Source organism: Aethalodelphis obliquidens, unplaced genomic scaffold (genome assembly GCF_003676395.1).
Source record: "Aethalodelphis obliquidens isolate GAN/ISIS:26980383/991018 unplaced genomic scaffold, ASM367639v1 scaffold20, whole genome shotgun sequence".
NCBI classification, from domain to species: domain Eukaryota; kingdom Metazoa; phylum Chordata; class Mammalia; order Artiodactyla; family Delphinidae; genus Aethalodelphis; species Aethalodelphis obliquidens.
The window spans coordinates 6,774,493-6,793,004 of NW_020837964.1; the positions used below are offsets into that span (position 1 = coordinate 6,774,493).

The 18,512-nt window shown below is 53.3% G+C and overlaps 1 protein-coding gene and 1 long non-coding RNA gene across 2 annotated transcripts in view; both read right to left on the reverse strand.

Annotated features, from left to right (window-relative positions):
• Positions 1 to 18,512, reverse strand: part of CMIP (c-Maf inducing protein) — a 236,709-nt gene that overhangs the window by 34,979 nt on the left and 183,218 nt on the right. Inside the window, exons 4-7 of the mRNA XM_027119169.1 lie at positions 17,308 to 17,469; positions 12,370 to 12,411; positions 5,378 to 5,440; positions 2,666 to 2,746 (exon numbers count right to left, since the gene is read on the reverse strand). Coding sequence (XP_026974970.1) covers positions 2,666 to 2,746; positions 5,378 to 5,440; positions 12,370 to 12,411; positions 17,308 to 17,469 — 348 coding nt within the window. The remainder of the gene's footprint in view (positions 1 to 2,665; positions 2,747 to 5,377; positions 5,441 to 12,369; positions 12,412 to 17,307; positions 17,470 to 18,512) is intronic.
• Positions 9,413 to 11,461, reverse strand: LOC113627027 (uncharacterized). Its single transcript, XR_003435398.1, has 2 exons — positions 10,439 to 11,461; positions 9,413 to 10,333 (listed from the first exon to the last, which is right to left on the reverse strand). It is a non-coding gene; the product is annotated as an uncharacterized LOC113627027 (long non-coding RNA).

Below are 18,512 nucleotides of genomic sequence, written 5' to 3' on the forward strand. Positions count from 1 at the left end.
CCCGGTCTCTGCCAGGCCACAAAAGATGCTATAAATTCTGGATCTGCCTTGTAGCTGTTCTGATTCTTATCCAGAAAATTACACAGTCAACACTCCAGGCCCATAAAACTAACCAGGTATAAGGGAGATGCTGTATGGTTAAGCCTTGGGAGGCTGCCTGAAATTTGACATTTTCCCCTTTGAAGTCAGATGTCCTAAAAGAACCCTTATTAAACAGCCTATTGACTACCATGGAATGCGCAAAAATGCTTACGCACCTGAGGAGGCATGGACCCTGGCCAGGGGTGCCCTGGGGATGTGGCTCTGTCACTGACGTGTTGTGATGAGAGAAGGTCCTTTGCAAAAGAAACTCCAGAACCTTTGCTCTGGACTCTGAAAGGGCATGGCCCTCACCTCACACCACATCCACAGTGACTTTAAAGTTAACAATCAGGGGACTTCCCTGGTGGCGCGGTGGTTAAGAATCTGCCTGCCAATGCAGGGGACACAGGTTCCAGCCCTGATCTGGGAAGATCCCACATGCCGCGGAGCAACTAAGCCCGTGCGCCACAACTACTGAGGCCGCACACCACATTTACTGAAGCCCGCACGCCTAGAGCTCGTGCTCCGCAACAAGAGAAGCCACCGCAATGAGAAGCCCGCACACCACAACGAAGAGCAGCCCCCGCTCGCTGCAACTAGAGAAAGCCCGCGTGCAGCAATGAAGACCCAAAGCAGCCAAAAATAAATAAATAAACGGGGGTGGGGGGAAGTTAACAATCAGGGACCTTTTCCTCCCAGCTGGCCCAGGCCAGAGAGCGCCCTTGCAATGATTAAAGCCTAAATTAAGGCAGCACACACACACACACACACACACACCCATCCCCCAGGGGAGTTTCTTTGTTAGTTCTTGTTCAGAAAACAAGAAATACATTTATCTCAAATTAAGGAGGATCTCAGAAATAAACAACAATTTAATTATGGTGTGTGATCACTCAGGGAGAATGGTAAAGAGAATCTGTAGGGTACCAACATGGTACAACCGGTAGTGGCTGCTTGGAATGCTGTGCAGAGAAAGACTCTGAAGCTAACTCTGGGCTCTGCAGGAGGAGTGCTGTAATCGGCTAATGATGTCTGCCAGGGGTGTGGGATGGGGAGAGTGGCGCATGTGTCATATTTTCCATTCCTGACTGGGGAAGGGGGTAGGTTATGTACTATTCTTTGGGGATCTGGTGTCGAGACAGGAAAGCTACCTCACAAACCAAACTGTGAGCAGGTCACCCCTTTTCAAAGCTGTTTTCACATGCTGCCTCTCGACAGGGTGGGGGGGCAGTAGTCACGGTCACCCCACAACCGATTCAGTGGCCCAACGTGTGATGCAATGACACAGATGCTTCCATGCCACCCAGGAGACGTCAGTCCAGGTTGGTGGCTGGCTCAGCAGAGCCTGTTGGAACACCAGCCCTTGCTTCAGACTGCTGGCTCCCTAGCACCACTCATGAGAGACCACACCTGCCCACAGGGCCCTGAGTAACCTACAGAAATCACAGCTGCCTAGAGGTTCCGGGAGGAACCCACGGCACTTTCTGGGTTTCCGCTTCCTCATCTGCAGAAGGAGGTCACGGGCCATCAAGGGGGTCACATGACATAATACACTGGAGCTTCACACTGTATCCGGCTCTGAAAGGTGCTCCGTAAATACCTGAGAGTAGGCATTAGTTGTTCTTATTCCCAGCTGTGGCCCTGGGGCCAGTTAGAGGACTTTGCTCAGCCTCAGTTTCCCCATGTGTAATACAGAGAAAAGAATGACATTCGCTGCTCTCACTGGACTGAGGACAGAATGCAAAAGGGCCAGCAGATTACAAGAGCCCGGACCACTGAGTGCGCAATGAAATTCTGCGCCTATGTTTTTTAAAATTAACCTAATTTAAGTCCATACTTTATGCGGATTTCCTTGATTTTCCCCTAATGTCCTTTTCCTGTCCCAGGATCCCATCCAGAAAACTCCACTGCAATTACTCATCATGTCTCCTAGGGCCTCTATGCTGTGACCGCTTCTCAGACTCTCCTTGTGTTCGATGACCTGGCAGTTCTGAGGGCCATCAGGTGTTCTGTAGAATGTCCCTCAGCTGGGATTAGTCTGATGTTTTTGTTATGATTAGACTGAGGTGGTGGGTTTGAGAGAGAAGACCCGCGAGGTCCAGGGCCCTCCTCCTCACATCACACCAAGGGGACATGCCGCACTGTGACTTAACACTGTGGACGTTGACCCTGACCTCTGGCTGAGGTCACGACTGTCAGGTCTCTGCACTGTACAGCCCTCTTTCCGCCCTTTCCATGGACGCTCCTATGGGTAGCCCCCTCTTAAGGAGTGAGGAGTTCCCTCCCCTTCCTCGAGGGCTGAGTTTCTACAGATATTATTTGTGTCTCTACACAACTATCTCTTTTCCCCCAGCCACATGATTTTTGTCATTCTTACCGTGGAAAGATTCCTCCTGTCGTCTTAAGAGCAAAAAACAGAACCCAGCCAGGTAGGGTGCATGAAAACCCACAGGGTGCAACAGAATCCCCAGCCCAGTCCCTGGCCGTCAGCCGCCAACCCCATCCCCAAATCTTTGGAAAAGCGAAAGACTGGAAGCTTGTGCCCCTCCCCTGGCTCTGTGGTCCGGGTGTCGGGGGAACTTACCATGTTATGCTTGAGAATTCTCTGGACCACGGGGGTGAACACTTCGATGACCACCATAGACCGGGGCCGCTCTCTGCAGTGCTGGGGAGGCAGGAGGAAATGGTCAGCGCCGAGCCTGGCGGGGTCCAGCCGGGGCCTGCGGAAGCCCTGACCGTGGTCTGTGGCTCGGGGCAGTGAGCCCGGCTCTGGTGCCTGGGTTCCCCTGCTCAATACTACTGCGTACCTTTTTGTTCATTTTGGGGGAGTGAGAGAAGGAGGTGGGGATGGGATCTTCTGTTTGCTTTTTGTTTTGATCTGACTGACGGTCTGAGATTGTTTCAGGGGGGTACAGACAGGAGTCCGTTCCCACACAATCCTGTTGAACAGGGCAAGATCCCCACAGCACTAAGGTTCGGCGTGCGTGGTCTACCAGCGGAACCTCTTGAAAATCAGGTGCAAGAATACCGGGGGTTAGTGCTTGGATGCCAGAATCTCGAAAATTCTGTGACTTCTCAATTGAAGGCTTTGATAAGCCGGCTGCAGGGTGCGGGCCACACGCAGCTCTTGGAAGTATTTTATCTCACCAGCATGGGGTTTTTGTTTTTCAAAGTGAAATTGATGGCCTTCGGGTGGAACAGACGATGTGCTCCACCACATTTAAACCTGCCTGGGCCTGAAGGTGCTGTTTCCAACCCTGGAAGAGAACACTGGACTTGGGATATTAGAAATCCTAGACTGCCTGGACGTGTCCAGAGAGCTGGCCAAGTGGACCCGGTGGAGGCGACTTTGTTTCCTCAAGCCTTCCTCTCTGGGTGGGCTGCCTGGTGGAGGAAGTGCTGAGGCTGCAACTCCAACCCCCCACCCCCCCAACCCGAGGGAAAACAGCCCTGAGTCTCACCGATCCCTAGGCCTGGGCCCCTCGCTCCAAACGGCAGGGCAGCTACCCAGGGAGTTCTATCAGGAAATGCCAAAAGGGATGGTGTCCTCCACATCACTGTTTTTCAAACTGTGCTACCAGGAACCCTCAGGTATGATTTACTTTGAACAAAGGTCCATTGTTCTAGAACAAAAGTCTGAATGCCGTGAGATCTGGGAGAAACCACCCAGCTTGAGAGGGGAACAAGGAGCAGGTCTGGATTAAATGGGACAAAATACTGAGAGAGGAGATGACCCGCCAGGACAGGTAAGGGAGCAGCTGGCCGCTCTCTCAGGAGCCCAAACACTGGGTGACCTGACTGCCCTGCTTGGGGGCACAACGCCAGGTGCTTGGGGCAGAGAAGGCCCGTCTTAGTTGTGTGCAGTCCCACCAAGTGGTTACTCCTTCCGCAGCTGTTCCCCACGGGGGAGGGGGGCCTTGGTACAGCACAGGGCCCGATGCCTAGACACGCTCTTGCACACACACACACACACAACTGTACACTCGGGGCTCACCCGCGTGGGCCAGAGGCCATGCACTGGCACACGCCCACATTAAGGGATGCACCTGGGCATTTCAGGTAGCAGGCTGGGCCCACCCTCTGCTCTGTGGGTCGCTGGGAAAGGTCTGCTGATGGAGAGACAGGGCCAAAGAGGATGATGCGATCCTGTCTCCCTAAAGCTTGCGTCCCCTAACACACACAGAGGACATGCTCCCTGGGTAAGGGGACAGAGGAGCAATAAGTGCACCACGGTCCCCTTCACCCCAGAACCAGCAGGTCCCCAGGAGCCTGCTCTGCCACCCCACACGCCTGTCTCACTGGTGCACACAGCCCACACCCCCAAAGGACGGTGTGTGGCCGTGGAAGGAACGAGCTCGGTGAAGGGGGTCGGTGAGAGGAAGAGCAGGGGAGCGGTGGGAAAGCAGCAAAGCCAGGCCCTGCGACTTTCCAAGGACATCAGACCATTGCATTAAAAAAAATCACCCAGGGGCTTCCCTGGTGGCGCAGGGGTTGAGAGTCTGCCTGCCGATGCAGGGGACACGGGTTCGTGCCCCAGTCCTGGAAGATCCCACATGCCGCGGAGCGGCTGGGACCGTGAGTCATGGCCGCTGAGCCTGCGTGTCCGGAGCCTGTGCTCCACAACGGGAGAGGCCACAACGGTGAGAGGCCCATGTACGGAAAAAAAAAAAAAAAAAATCACCCAGCAAAGGATCAAACAGGATCGTGTGCTAGTCCAGCCCCCGGGCCACCAAGGTGCTCTCAGACGGGGGATGCCTGGTCCCTGATGTGCTCTGGGGATGTTCCACGTAGATCCCACTGCAAGGCTGGCCTGGCGTGGGGTCCCTGGGACTGGATGTCCTGCTCCAGGGCTCCTCCAAGCTCACCTGGCATCCCCCGCCTGCCTGCCCTGTTCAGGGAAAACCCCATGGCTGTGCCCTCACTGTGGGCCGGCCGGTGCTCACAGGAGCCCTGGCTAATAATAATAGCCCAGCTCTGATGTCAGGAGCTCTGAAAGTCTGCTGCAAACTTCTCCCAAGACAGCCAGGAAGACATTCCAAGGAAAACTGATGCTCCTCCCTGACCTGCTGGTCTGACCCTGGGTCTCGCTTATCACCTGTCTGGCGGAGAGGGGGCTGTAACCCAAGAACGGGGTGCCTGGCTTGTCTCTGGCTGTGTCTGGGGCCCTGACCTGGGTCGGGGCCGGGGGAGGGCCTAAGTTTGGTTTTCAGCAAATTTTGCAAAACCAACCCCTGCCGTGCACATACTGGGACAGGCTGCTTCCTGAAAACACAGGCCTGCTTCAGCAGTGCCATACCTTGCAGAAGAATTCACAGAGATCTGGTGGTGGATGGTTGTTTTCCAGCAAAGGAGCGATTGCCTGAAAGAAAAGGAACAAACGTCAGTCGGAATCTCTTGGAAGGAATCGTAGGGGTGGGGGTGGGGGTGTCTACGTAAGATGGTTAACTCACGGTGGAAAGCACAACCTCCTTGTCACCCTCTGGGCAAAAAAGCCATCCTCTAACTTGCCGGCCAGAGCTCCTAAATTGTGTGTGTGTGGGGGGGTACGTGGCTCCTACTGCGAAGCTGATAAAATCTCTGGGCCGCCCCCTAGAAAAATATCCATCTGTAACGATGCATGCAGCTTTAGGGGTTTCACGACCTGCTGATGACCATCCGCGTCCCCCGTGGATCCATAGTGCCTGCCTACAAGGCAGGACGCGTGGTGGTTATAAGCCCAGGCTTTGGGGGCAGAGTCCTGGGTGCAAGTCCTGCTTCAGGCACTTGCTATGATGTGACCATTAGAGCAAGTTATTTCATCTCTCTTAACCCTGTGGTCCCCACCAGGAAGGTGGACCAGAGAGCATCACTTTGAGGGTGAGCGGAGGTAATCTGTGCAGAGAAGGCTTCTTAGCCTGGCCCTGTGAGCACCTGGGGCTGGCCCTTACTTGCAGCGCAGCTGTCCTGTGCACTGCAGGATGGCTGGTAGCATCCTTGCTCTCAACCCCCAAGCCAACCATGACAATCAAAACTGTCTCCAGGGCTTCCCTGGTGGCGCAGTGGTTGAGAGTCCGCCTGCCGACGCAGGGGACACGGGTTCGTGTCCCGGTCTGGGAAGATCCCACATGCCGCGGAGCGCCTGGGCCCGTGAGCCATGGTTGCTGAGCCTGCGCGTCCGGAGCCTTTGTTCCGCAACGGGAGAGGCCACAACAGTGAGAGGCCCGTGTACCGCAAAAAACAACAACAACAACAAAAAAAACCTGTCTCCAGATGCACTTCATTTTATATTAAGGGAGGTTAGAATTTCTAATGCCCCTTGAATTCATTCCTCACCGAGCCTTTTTTTTTTTTTTTTTAATTTTTAAAAAGGTGGCTGCGCTGCGTGGCATGTGGGATCCTAAGTTCCCCGACCAGGGATTGAACCCGCACCCCCTGCATTGGAAGTGTGGAGTCCTAACCACTGGACTGTCAGGGAAGTCCTACCACCGAGCCTTCTTAGGCCAGCTGTACACTGTTACCTGTTCCCACTGCCATTCCTGTGCAAGGTTCCCATGGCTCAGATGGTGTTTGATTCTTGAGTTTTCTGCCCCTTTCATAATTTCTGTTTTAATGATTTTGCTAAATTTCAAACACAAATAAAAAATTGGAACAATGGAAAAAAAGCTATGTCCAGACATCGCCAAATTCCCCTTGGGGGACAAAATCGGCCCCAATTGAGAACCCCTGGTGTAAAGTGCCTCTCCCAGCCTGAGGTAAGGCCAGCTCTCCATAAACATTCATTATGGGATGGATGGTTAATGCCTATGTGAAGTCCACTCGTTGTGGACTGGTCACAACATTAGGAAACGGGGGACCCAGGACCCAGTTCCACACTGGTCACAACATTAGGAAACGGGAGACCCAGGACCCAGCACCGAGACTGCCAGGCTGTGTGACTGAGTGAGCAGCTCGGCCTCTCTGGACATTTCGTCTTCTAGTCTACAAAACGTGGAAAACTAGAGTTACCAATTCACAGGGTTGCTGGGGGGAGGTGATGAGAGAAAACTCTAGAAGCTTTGGTGTCTCAGGCTTGGGATAAGCCCACTGCCTGGAGTACAGTTTGTCACTGACACCAGCACAGGGGGACCGTACTGGACTCGCCTGACTCCTCAGGAAGGCTCTGTGATGACAGGGTCTCCCCATCACTGAGCCCCATAGCCCAGACCCTGCCTGCCTGGTTTCAGAGGGTCTCCTGGCTCTGCTCCCGCAAGCAGGGCCTTTGGATGTGGGTGCGTACCCCTCGGTGAGGGCTTCCGCCTGTCTCGGGACTGTTATGGGAAGGAACACGTAGCTCGATGGCAGTAGGGGGATGACCACCGGCCCACCTTCCCCATTATGTGGAAGACGAAATCATCAAAAGCTGAGTCTCTGCTTCACAGCAGCAACGGTCAGGCTGACCAGCAAGTGGAGATGGGGCCCAGGGTCTCACTCGCCTAGGGCTAGGCGGTCCAACATGGTAGCCACCAGCCACGTGTAACTCTTCCCGTTGTAACTGACATGGAAGAAACGATTTCTTTCTTTCTTTCTTTTCTTTTTTTTGGCCACCCTCCATGGCTTGCGGGATCTTAGTTCCCCAACCAGGGATTGAATCCGTGCCCCCTACAGTGGAAGCGCGGAGTCTCAACCACTGGACCGCCACAGAATTCCCAAGAAACGATTCTAAAGGAAATGAAATTGAAAGTGCAGTTCCTCAGACGCACTGACCGCATTTCCAGTGCTCACCGGCCCCATGAACCTAGTGGCCGCTGCAATGCCCAGCGCAGATGGAGAGCATGTCCATCACCACAGGCAGCTCTCCCCGACGGTGTGGGAAGGGGGCTGGTGGGCTCCGACCAGACTGCAAGGCTGAGCCCATCACCCTCTCACAATCCCCCGCAGCTATGTGGACCAATCATTACACTGATGATAATAATATACCAACAGCCACACCCACAATAGCCGTAGCTGTTGCAGGCACTGCCTGTGCTGGGCTCTGGGCTGTGTCACGTCACTTAATCTTCACTGTGTGCTGGGAGCGGGGTGTGCGTCTTGCCCTCTCCTCAGAGAGATAAAGTCTGCTGCCCAAGGTCGCATGGTGAGAATGTGCTGGGGCCGGATTTGAAGCCATGTGTGTGACCCAGGAGCCTGAATTATTCCCCATGCTACTTCTCAGCCCGGGCTCTCCACACGGCCAGGAAACAAGCAACCCATCTCGTGACAACTCCATAGGAGGAGAAATGGGGCAGTGAAAGACGATGAAACACCCCAAAGTAGGCCGGGCCCACAGTTCGGGCTCTGCACGCTCATTTTCAGAAGTTCAGCGCCCAGCCTGTCAGGTGGGAACTCTCTGCTGCCCATGCTGGTGAACGCAGGGAGAGGTCAGGCCACAGCATCGGTGGCGGGGCGGGGCAAGGGCCTCCCCCAGCCCTCGAGTCGCTGCCTGGCCCGCGGCTCTGCTCCCCACACTGAGCTCTGGGACCACCTCTGGGAGGAGGGATCACGTGCAGGGTGTATCCTCCTGGCTTCAGCCCCTTCAGTCAAGCTGGGCCCACCTCTTTCACAGGGATGAATCAAAGAATAAAGGAGAGGGAACAGATTAAGCGCCCACAGTGGGCGTCAGGCGTGGGCTCCGCGCTTCCACAGCTATTATCTCATTTGATCCTCACGACAACTCTGTGAGGTCAAGCGGTAGTGATTTCCATTTGTACAGATGAAGAGACAGAGGGTCAGGGAGGTTGTTACAAGGCCTGCCCCAGTCACAGAGTAAGGATCATTTTAGATCGTATTATTAATAAGAAGATTTTATGTTTCTGTGGCATCTTGCTGTGAGCCTAGCCCTCTTCCAAGCATGTTCGGTGTGTTAGCCCATTTAACTTTCCCAGCAGTCCTGTAGGAAATGGCACTGTTATCACACACATTTCATAGATGAGGGGACTGAGGCTTAGAGTGTCAAGTTAGCTGGAAATGATCTGAATGGCCATCTGGTTAAATACAAATACTCTAGAGCCAGTGGAAAGAATGGAGTATGGGGTAGAACAGTGGTTCTCAACCAGGGTCAGCTCTGCCCCCCTCCCAAGGGATATTAGCAGGTGTGGAGACAGTACGATCATCACAACAGGGGAATGCTGGGTGGAGTTCTAGTGGGTGGAGGCCAGGGATGCTACCCAACATCCTACGATGCCCAGGACGGCCCCACCACAAACCATCACCCATGCCCAAATGTCACTAGTGCCGAGGGTGAGAAACCCTGGGTTAGACACGTGCTTGCACGTCTTGACTTGAAAGAATCTTCAAGACACGCTGTTAAGTGAAAAATCGAACACAGGACGACACATCAAGCTTCGCATCTTTAATGTTAAAAGCAAAAAATAAAAACACAACCGTGTCTGTCTCCATGGGTTTGCCACCCCACGAAAACCTCCAGGGCTGCCTCTGATGGGGCCGCTGGGATGGGGTGAAATCTTTTTTTTTTTTTTTTTTAAACAATGAAAATATGCTCATGAAATCCTTACAAAAGTACTTTAAAGAATATTTTAAAGATATTTTAAGTGAAATTAAAAGCTCTTCCATTACTCGCCCAAGGTCACAGCTGGTAGGGGGTGAGCCCAGGGTCTGCACTCAGCTCTGAACTTGAACCACACTCAGCTTTAAGCCCACGTTCTTCACCAGCACGTGGGAACGCCGCCGGAGTCTGGACTCCAGGTCCACGCTTGTCCAGTGACACGCCAGCTGTTACCAGCTAACAATTACCCACGGCACTGATGCCTGACTGATGGGTTGAATAAAACCAACTTAAATTACTTGTGAAAGTACTTTTGAAAAATAAGTGCATAAAAAACAAAACAGAAACCAAGCCCCACTGGGAGAAGACTAATTGCCAACAGGTCAAATCAGAAAATGTAATGGCTGGAACGAAAGGAGGCTACAGAAGCCTTCACGATAATAACAGCACTGGTAATAGAGAACACTGAAAGCAAGGCTGTAAAACGGGCGGCTGAGGGTCAGACCCTGAGTTCAAATTCTTCCCTGTTCTCAGGCATCCCCACTGAGCAGGGAAGCTCAGCCCAGTCCCATTAAGGGGTCAGCCCAGTCAAATTAGCTGAATAAATGCAGGCTGGATTTCTCAGATCACAACTCCTTTCCCAGGCTCCTCCCAAGTCCAATGCCCTGACCCTCCTTCCAGGGCTGAGGTGTACGGTGGGACCCACAGATGTTGCCAACCAGGAGGGGAAGATGCCAACTCCTTCCCCGGCACCTCCCAAGTCCAAAGCCCTGACCCTCCTTCCAGGGCTGAGGTGTACAGTGGGACCCACAGGTGTTGCCAACCAGGAGGGGAAGATGCCAACTCCTTCCCCGGCACCCACGTCCTTGCCTGCTTCTCCACCAGCGAGAGTCTCTTTGCCTTTGCCTGTGCTGGGCTCCCTGCCTGGACTGCCTTTCCCAGGAGCATCCTATCCACCTGTTAAGACTCAGTTCACTTACCTCCTCCTTGAAGCGCTCTTCCATCCCCCTCCCAGTCCCCTCCCTGAGAGAGGAGGTCAGGTGCCTGCCCGCTGTGCTCCCCTAACACCCTGAACAAATCTCAAGCCCGGACCACGTGATTTCTGGATTATCTGTCAGGTCCCGCCAGCACACAGTAATCCCTCAATGGTAGCTCTGTCTGTGCAACAGAGACCAGCGTCTGGCACCTACTTGTCCTCACACGTCAACGAATGTTTTGTTAAGTGAATTTATTAATTAATAACATGCCAGAGAAACGTGGTGGTGGGTGACTGGGGAGGTCCAGGCTGATGCTGCCCCTGTTCTAGCAAGAGGAGGCAATGGGTGGTCAGAGCAGAGCATGGGAAAAACCTCTATATTCTTAGCAGACACCCACTGAGCAGCTGCTATGCGCCAGACACTGCGGTTGGGACACCACAGAAGCTGCTGCCTTTACTCTCCAGGATAAAAGCCCTAAGGCTCACCTCCTTTGGAGCCCACAGGACCCAGCTGCAGCATGGAGGGTGATTCTCCAGGCTGGGCTGACCAGGGCCAAGTGGGTGGGCTCCCGAAGCCCTAAAGCAGCTCAGAGGGGCACGGTGTCTGGGATGTGGCCCTTGTGTCAAAGGCTGCAGCTGCGGGACCTCTTGGGCAGGTAAATGTTCCAGGTCCTTTCCTGGGCACACAAAGCTCTGCCTCTCACTTCCATTTCAAGTTCTGCCTTCCTGCTTCCTACTTCCTTAGGCTTTATGCTCCAGCAATGCTGAAGCTTCCAGAATATACCAGGTTGCTTTAAATCTCTGTGCATGGGACTTCCCTGGTGGTCCAGCGGTTAAGACTCCGCACTCCCAATGCAGGGGGCCCAGGTTCGATCCCTGGTCAGGGAACTAGATCCCACATGCTGCAACTAAAGATCCCGCACGTGGCAACAAAGATCCCATGTGCCATAACTAAAGACCCGGCGCAGACAAATAAATAAATATTAAAAAAAAAAATTCTCTGCATGTTTTGTTTTCTCTCTCTGGAAAGCCCTTCCCCTGTTTTGCCATCTGGCAAACTCCCATTGATCCTTCGAAACCCGGCTCAGACATCATTGCCTTTGCGAAGCTCTCTGGCTTCTTTCCCAGGTGAGTTTATCACTCTACTCTCTATGTTACACGCCTCTTATTTTTGCAGTGATCTCATTTAATAGACCAAGAACTCCTTGGGTGCAGGGGCCATCTTAGTTACCTGTGGATTCAAATACAGAGCTCAGTGCTTGGCACCCAGTAGGTGCAACTTCATTTCTTTCTTCTCTCTTGGGAGAACCACTTTTCATAGTTTAAAATCACCCAGGAAGATATTTTACACCAAAGATGCTCACATCAAAGTCAAGTCCCAGAAACTACCATCGCACTTTGCACATCAGAGGGAATTCAATCCGGGTTTCTAGGTGTGGATTAATTGGGAGCATGTCCTGGGGCAAGGAGGAGAGAGTTTACCTTTCAGCTAACAGGGTTACGGGCTGAGAGTAAATTATACGGTCTCTGCCATCTCCGGCCTCCTCTCCCTGAGACCGACTCGGGAAGGAGGAGGCGATTAAGGCACATTTGCTACCAACCTCAGAGACTGATAATTACATCCCCCCAATCAACTGGGGCTCTGACACGTGCAAAGGCAGGAGGGAGACATGTCTGGCCTGATAGAAAAGACAAAATTGAGCAAGGCCACCGTGCTGGGGGATGATGCTGGCGTTTCAAGAGTTCACTCAAACCAGGGGAGGCTTGTGGGCACAGGAGGTGGGCAGAGGGAGAGGGGCTGCCCGGGACTTACCACAATGATGTTTTCATGCTCTTGGGTAGTCAAGTTTGTGTTCTGAAGGATGAGCGGAGAGAGCAGGAGGAAAACAAAGCAAAACACACTATTAATAAAATGGAAATTGGGAGATTGGGACTGACACATACACACTACTATATATAAAGGAGAGAACTAATAAGGACCTACTATGTAGCACAGGGAACTCAATACTCTGTAATGGCCTATATGGGAAAAGAATCTAAAAAAGAGTGGATATATGTACACGTATAACTGATTCGCTTTGTTGTACAGCAGAAACACATTTTAAATCCACTATACTCCAATAAAAATTAAATTAATAAATAAAATGGCACATTTGCATCTCAAAGGTCCATGCAGTTTCAAATGCTTTCAGCCTCTCGGACAGAGGGCACTTGTCACTTTTTCTTAATTAAATAGATCAGAAGACCCTCAAAGGCAGGGTCGGAAGCAGGGGAAGGACGGCTTCGGGGCAGGAAGAATTGAGTTCCAAGTCCCTGTTTCACCACTGGAGTGACGTGACCTTGGACTAGTCACTTCTCAGTGAGACAGTTTCTTCTTCCGTAGATGGGGCTCCTCCTTGGGCTTAAACTCATGCTTGGCCCTCGTCATAGTGACACATGCCACTTGGAAGGCCGGAGGCAGCTTCATAATAAACATGTAAAGAAACAGATTTTCGGGCCTTGACTTTGTGCCGGGTAGTCTTTGGGGAGCAGCACATGGAATATTTCAGTGGTTCCCAAACTAGGTTCCCAGGGAACACTAGTGTTCCATGAGTTGGCCCAAGATGGTCTAGCTATGTTTAAATTCTAGCAATCAACTTGCAAAAATATTAAGCGGAATGGATTAAACTTGCTAAATTTCTAGGGTTTTTTCTCCCCCCCGTCCCCCCGCCCCGCAATCTGGAATTTGCATACACAGCTGGTACCTGTGACCACCATCCTGTGTATGCAAATGAGGATGCGAATGAGGTTGCAAATGAGGAAAGGGATGAATATGCAATAAGCAAGAGACAGTGAAAAAAACTCAGAAACAGCCACTATTGTCTTTTTTGCTAGTGTCCTGGTGTGTTCTGCTCTGACCATCTGTCTCAGTGGACACAAGCTTTCACTGGTATCAACTCTTATTTCCTAACAGCCGTGTTTGCTGTTCATAACACACCTCCTCGTTGGGCAGTAAACCCCAAGATCGACTGTTCCCGGGTTCTAGAAAGAGCTCCACGGGCTGAACAGGTTTGAGAAGTACCTGTTAGCTGATGCATTTACACCAGCTACCAGTGGAAGAAAAGCTAGTGAGCTGTGGATTTCCTTTTGTCCAGTAAGCTGGCTGCCCAAGGGGTGAAGGCGGCACAGAACCAGGGTGAGTGCCTGAGCGCCACGAGCGTCCCGGTTCCCATGGAGACCGCCTGACTTATGTGCTTGGGATCCAGGACACGCGGGAGGATGTTTCTTGGATTCTAACACCTTTTTCTTTTTGTGGATGCTGGTGTGGCTTGAGCACCCCGTTTATGACAGATTATTAAACACCAGGCATTTTTCAGCCGAGGGCAGAGGAAAGCCTGGCTTTGGTCTTTCCTACTCACTACACCTAAGGCACTGTTGTCAGGGCTTTGCTACCCTCCTCCCACCCATTTCCTGTTCTTGGGATAGGTTCTATTATCCCAGTGACAGATGAGCAACCAGTGGCTCACCCGGGAGCACAGGTAACAGGTGGTGGAGTGGAGATCTGACCCCTGTCTGTCCTGCTCCAAAGCCTATACCGCCAACCACTGAGCTATACAGCTCAGTCCATGCAAGGGGAGGTTCCATCTTTCAGGCAGCCGTGGGAGCTCCGAAGGGACCAGCCATCCCTCACCACACCCATGCACCTTTCCAAGAAGAGCCTCTGGCAAACACAGGTGCCGTTTCTTTGGTCCCAGTCACCGGTGACGGCACATGGCACTCTGCAGGGAAACTTCTCTCCACTAAGGCCATTTCTGACCCGGGGTGGAGAGCTCTCACTAACAGCCACTGCCCTGGAGGGGACACTTGAATCCTGAACTGAGCGGCCACTCCACACACTCAACCCAACAAAGGCCTGGGAGGGTGGGGATGCCAGCTTTAACAGGCCTGTCCTCCCCTTCCCTCCCTTGGGATCCTGCCCACCTTCTGGTCGCTTTGGTGATGCCTGGGGCCTCTTAGGAGGAGGCCTCAGGAACAGCTTACGTAAAGAGAACAGACAGGGAATCCAGTCCATACACAAAAAAGGGCAAGAAAGAGGGAGAGTTTGTTTTTCCACCCATCCCCTCTAGACATCTAGCTGAGGGTGCTGAAGGTCAAGTTCACAGCCATCTCCCACGATAACAGAAATGTGACCTGTTATCCATTGGTCCCTATACATCAGGCACAGTGCCAGGCACTGTATACATATTAGAGCATCCAATCCCTAATTCTGTGAAACGGGTGCTAATCTTAGCCCCAACTCATAGATGAAAACAGCACTAAGAGATCCAGTACCCCGAGCAAGGCCAGGGAGCTCCTGAGAGGAGAACCGGGTCTTCCTCACTCTGCACACCTGCTCTTAACTGCCGTCCTTGGTGGCTGGGTCCCTCACTCACGAAAAAGTCTCTACCAATTCAGGTAATGTCACATTAGCTTTGCAGTTGGGCAGACCTGGGCCTGGGTCCTGCCTACCCCTCACCCAAGTGACCCTGGGCAGGCGACTTAACCCCTTGGAGCCTCCGTTTACATTTCCGTCTGTTTTAATACTTACCTTGCAGGGTCACTGGGAGACATGTAAAAGGGCTGGTGTAAATGCCCGCCACTGTGACCGTCACAGAGAACGTGCTCAGAAAACGTCAGCATCGCTCGGGGAGGCGTTAGCCTCACTGGAGGGGACGCCACCTGGGCTGCGGTCCCAGCTCTGTCCCTCGCAAACAGCAGCTCTTGGCAGTAAATTGGGGATAACACGGACCCCTTGCCTGACTCACAGTTGGTGCATAGCAAATCCAAGCTTCCTCCTTATTTTTCCTTTAAATGCCTCTGTCTCTCTACCCTAGCGCTTGGGATCAGCTGACTTTGAGATCCTTATCTAAAGCCTCAGAAGTGATGCAAAGCCCACGAGCACGTGGTCACATGAAACATATCTGAGACATTTCTGACAAGAAATCCCACCAGAGGTCGGCCACAGTGTCGTCTGCCACCTTTGCCATCGTCCTGACGACAAGCCTGATTTAATGACGGTGTGATGGCGGCTGAGACTGGTGGGGTTGATGGGGTGGGCAGTGCAGCTCTGCAGTAAGAGCTAGACAGCCTTAAGGTGAAACTCCCGGCCCCACTGCTTTCTCGGCAGGTCACTCGGTATCTCTGGGCCTCAGCTTTCCCATCTGTGAAATGGAGACAGCAAGGGCTGTCTCTCGGGGAGCGTGAGGATCAGATGGGATGCTGTGTGCGTGGCACCCGGCGCCTGCCCAGCATGTAGCAGGTGCTTCCTGAGGGCGAGCTGCTTCCCCTTCTCCAGATGAGAAGCCAGTCCCGGGCCTGCCGACAAGCCCTTCCCGCTCAGGTGGGAAGCCTGGACTCGAGGCCGGGTGTACGGCACAGGCCTCAAATCCCAGACCTTGACCGTGATTCATTTCAGAGCCACGGTCTTTACTCTTCTGGGGGACGAGGCTGGTCTCCCACCCGAGGGCAGACACGTCCTCTGCTCCTTTGCCACCCACTTTCTACCTCTCGCTCCCACCTCCTCCCAGGGCGAGGGACCCTCTCTATTCAGCAGACGTGGAAGGCCTGGGCCAGTTTCCTGGACCAACGGGCCATGACCAGCCTGGGTCTGCAGAGAAAGCGGAGGTTCTAGGTAGCAGGGAACTTGTGCCAGAGTCCGGGGTGGGTGGGGGTGGGAGAAGCCATCAAGGGCACCGGGGCAGCCAGAGAAGCAGGGGCCGCTCCCTGGGGAGAGGGACAGAGAGATAGCTCTGCTGGCCACGCATAGCTGAAACCAGGAGTCATCAACCCCAGTGTCCCTAGAGGGCCAGGCAGGCAAATAAATGAGAGAAGTATTAATATCTGTCAAGTGCTTAAAATAGCACCGGAGCACAGTAAACAGAGAGATGTTTCCGAGCACCCCTCGCCCTCCGTCGGGCAGCCTAACTGACGGATTAAAGCCTCAGGTCCCACTGTCTTTCCTGCCAGAACGTAAGCTCTAGGAGGGCAGGGGACCATCTTCATCCAAGTGCGCAGAACAGCGCCTGGCACACGGCACACACTCAAAGTGTGGGGCTGCCTGGCAAAGCCGACGGCTCAGCTGGGCGGCACTAAGCAGCGAGCTGCAAAGTGCTGCTGGATTTTCCGACCGTTTTTAAAGAGAACCTGGAAATCCCTATTTTGTTGTGAAATCTCTCGACTTTTAATATCCTGTGTGAGTTGAAGGACAGCTATGGGCTGTGAGGAATGATTAGAGCGGAGAGCCATGTCTGCCTGGACCTCCAGTGCTGGCGGGGGACGGGGCGGGGGGTGACGGAGGCGGGCCCACGCCATGGGTATAGGAAGGGCAGTCTGGGGGCTTCACGGACGTGTTCCCGCTCAGGAACGAACTAGAGAATTCTAGCTGCCATCATCACCATCGCCAGCCCAGCTCGGGCCCAAGAGCAACACCCACCATGTCCTCCCTCGAATCCAGTCTTGGGGCACAGCAGGGTGGCAACCACTCTACCATCGTCCCTGGACGGCTCAGCTGGAAGCACCGGGGGCAAACCTCCTCCTCAACTCCCTCGTGTCGCTGGGGGACCGCTCACCTCCTCCCGCAAAAGGGAGACAACACAGACTCAAATTCGATTCTGCTGCTTGGTACCGGGTGGTACTCAGCAGGTGTAAAGGAAGCCGACTTCAAAGTGGCGGGGGGTGCGTGGGTGGGGAATGGGACGGCACAGTGCGAAATCAAGCCACGGGGAAGCGTTACCTCTGAGAGCAGTTTCGAGACGATTTCCAGTGGGGCTTGGTTGATGGAGTCATCCTGCAGGGGGGACGTCAGGGCCATGTCCACCAGAGTTCGGATCTCCTTCAAGACGACTTCCCAACGGCTTGGGTTACTCAGGACTTTCTTGTATTTGTAAATCTTTTTCTGGTTGGGAGAGAAAAGAGACCCACACGTGTTATTAACAGGCCAGGGGTGGAATATACAAGACGATCAAAGAATCAGATGTACTGGATGTGAAAGGCCCCACGTCTGGACCCCTCCCAGCCCCATCAGAATCCGACCCCCAAAGAAGGGACAGTCTTGCCCCAAGTCGAAGGCCGCATTTGCAGATAGTCAGGCCTCCTGAACGCTAGTAATTTCCACTCCTTTTCCAATGACATAAAAAAAAAAAAGATAAAGCTATTTATCCTTCAGGTTATATCTTTTGCCAAACTTGTTCCCCAAGTATTCAAACGCAATAGGAGGGGAAGCATTCCGGGTCCACAAAGGCACTTTCTTTGCATTGGAGGCACTGTTTCTGCTCACCCTGACCCTAAGAGGTCCCCTTGGAGACTGTGCTCAGCTGGGAAACCTGACAGACAGGCTTGGGGCCTGGAATTCAGCTCCAGCCAGGTGGGGACCGAGCCCAGAATGGTCCTCAGCTTCCACCTGGGGAGTAAGATGGGTGCGTTCTCACCTCCGCATCCAAAGCTGGCGAGCGGCTGGGGCAGTGGCCGCGGCTCTGTCCATATGAGGCCGGGCTGGCTCCGCCCTCTGACATCATGGAAACAGAAGCCCTCTCTGAGGCCGAGGTCCCAGCCTGCGCTCCCCCGGCTCCGCAGTGGCCTGCCCCACTGCCGCCTGGCTTGCCTGGCCATCTCTCTCTCTAACTGGATAAACTTCATTAAGTGCTCTCTGCTCCTTGGGGAAAACCTAATTTTAATGTCACTGAGCCAGCAGCCAGCTGGGTGACATGTCACAATCCCTGAACCAAAGTCTGAATGAGGGCAGGAGGAGGTGAGGGTCCCCCACTGGCCCCGAGGCTCAAAGAGAAGCTTGTAGGCCACCAGTGTCTCCCCGACCACTTAGTTTCTGAGTTAAGAATTACAAAGGGTCTTGGAAGCCAAGGCCTAAAATGAAGCATTTGGGGGACAAATTCTGCATCCAACTGGGTAGTTCTCTGTGCTGAGTGAGGCGTGGTGGTGGAA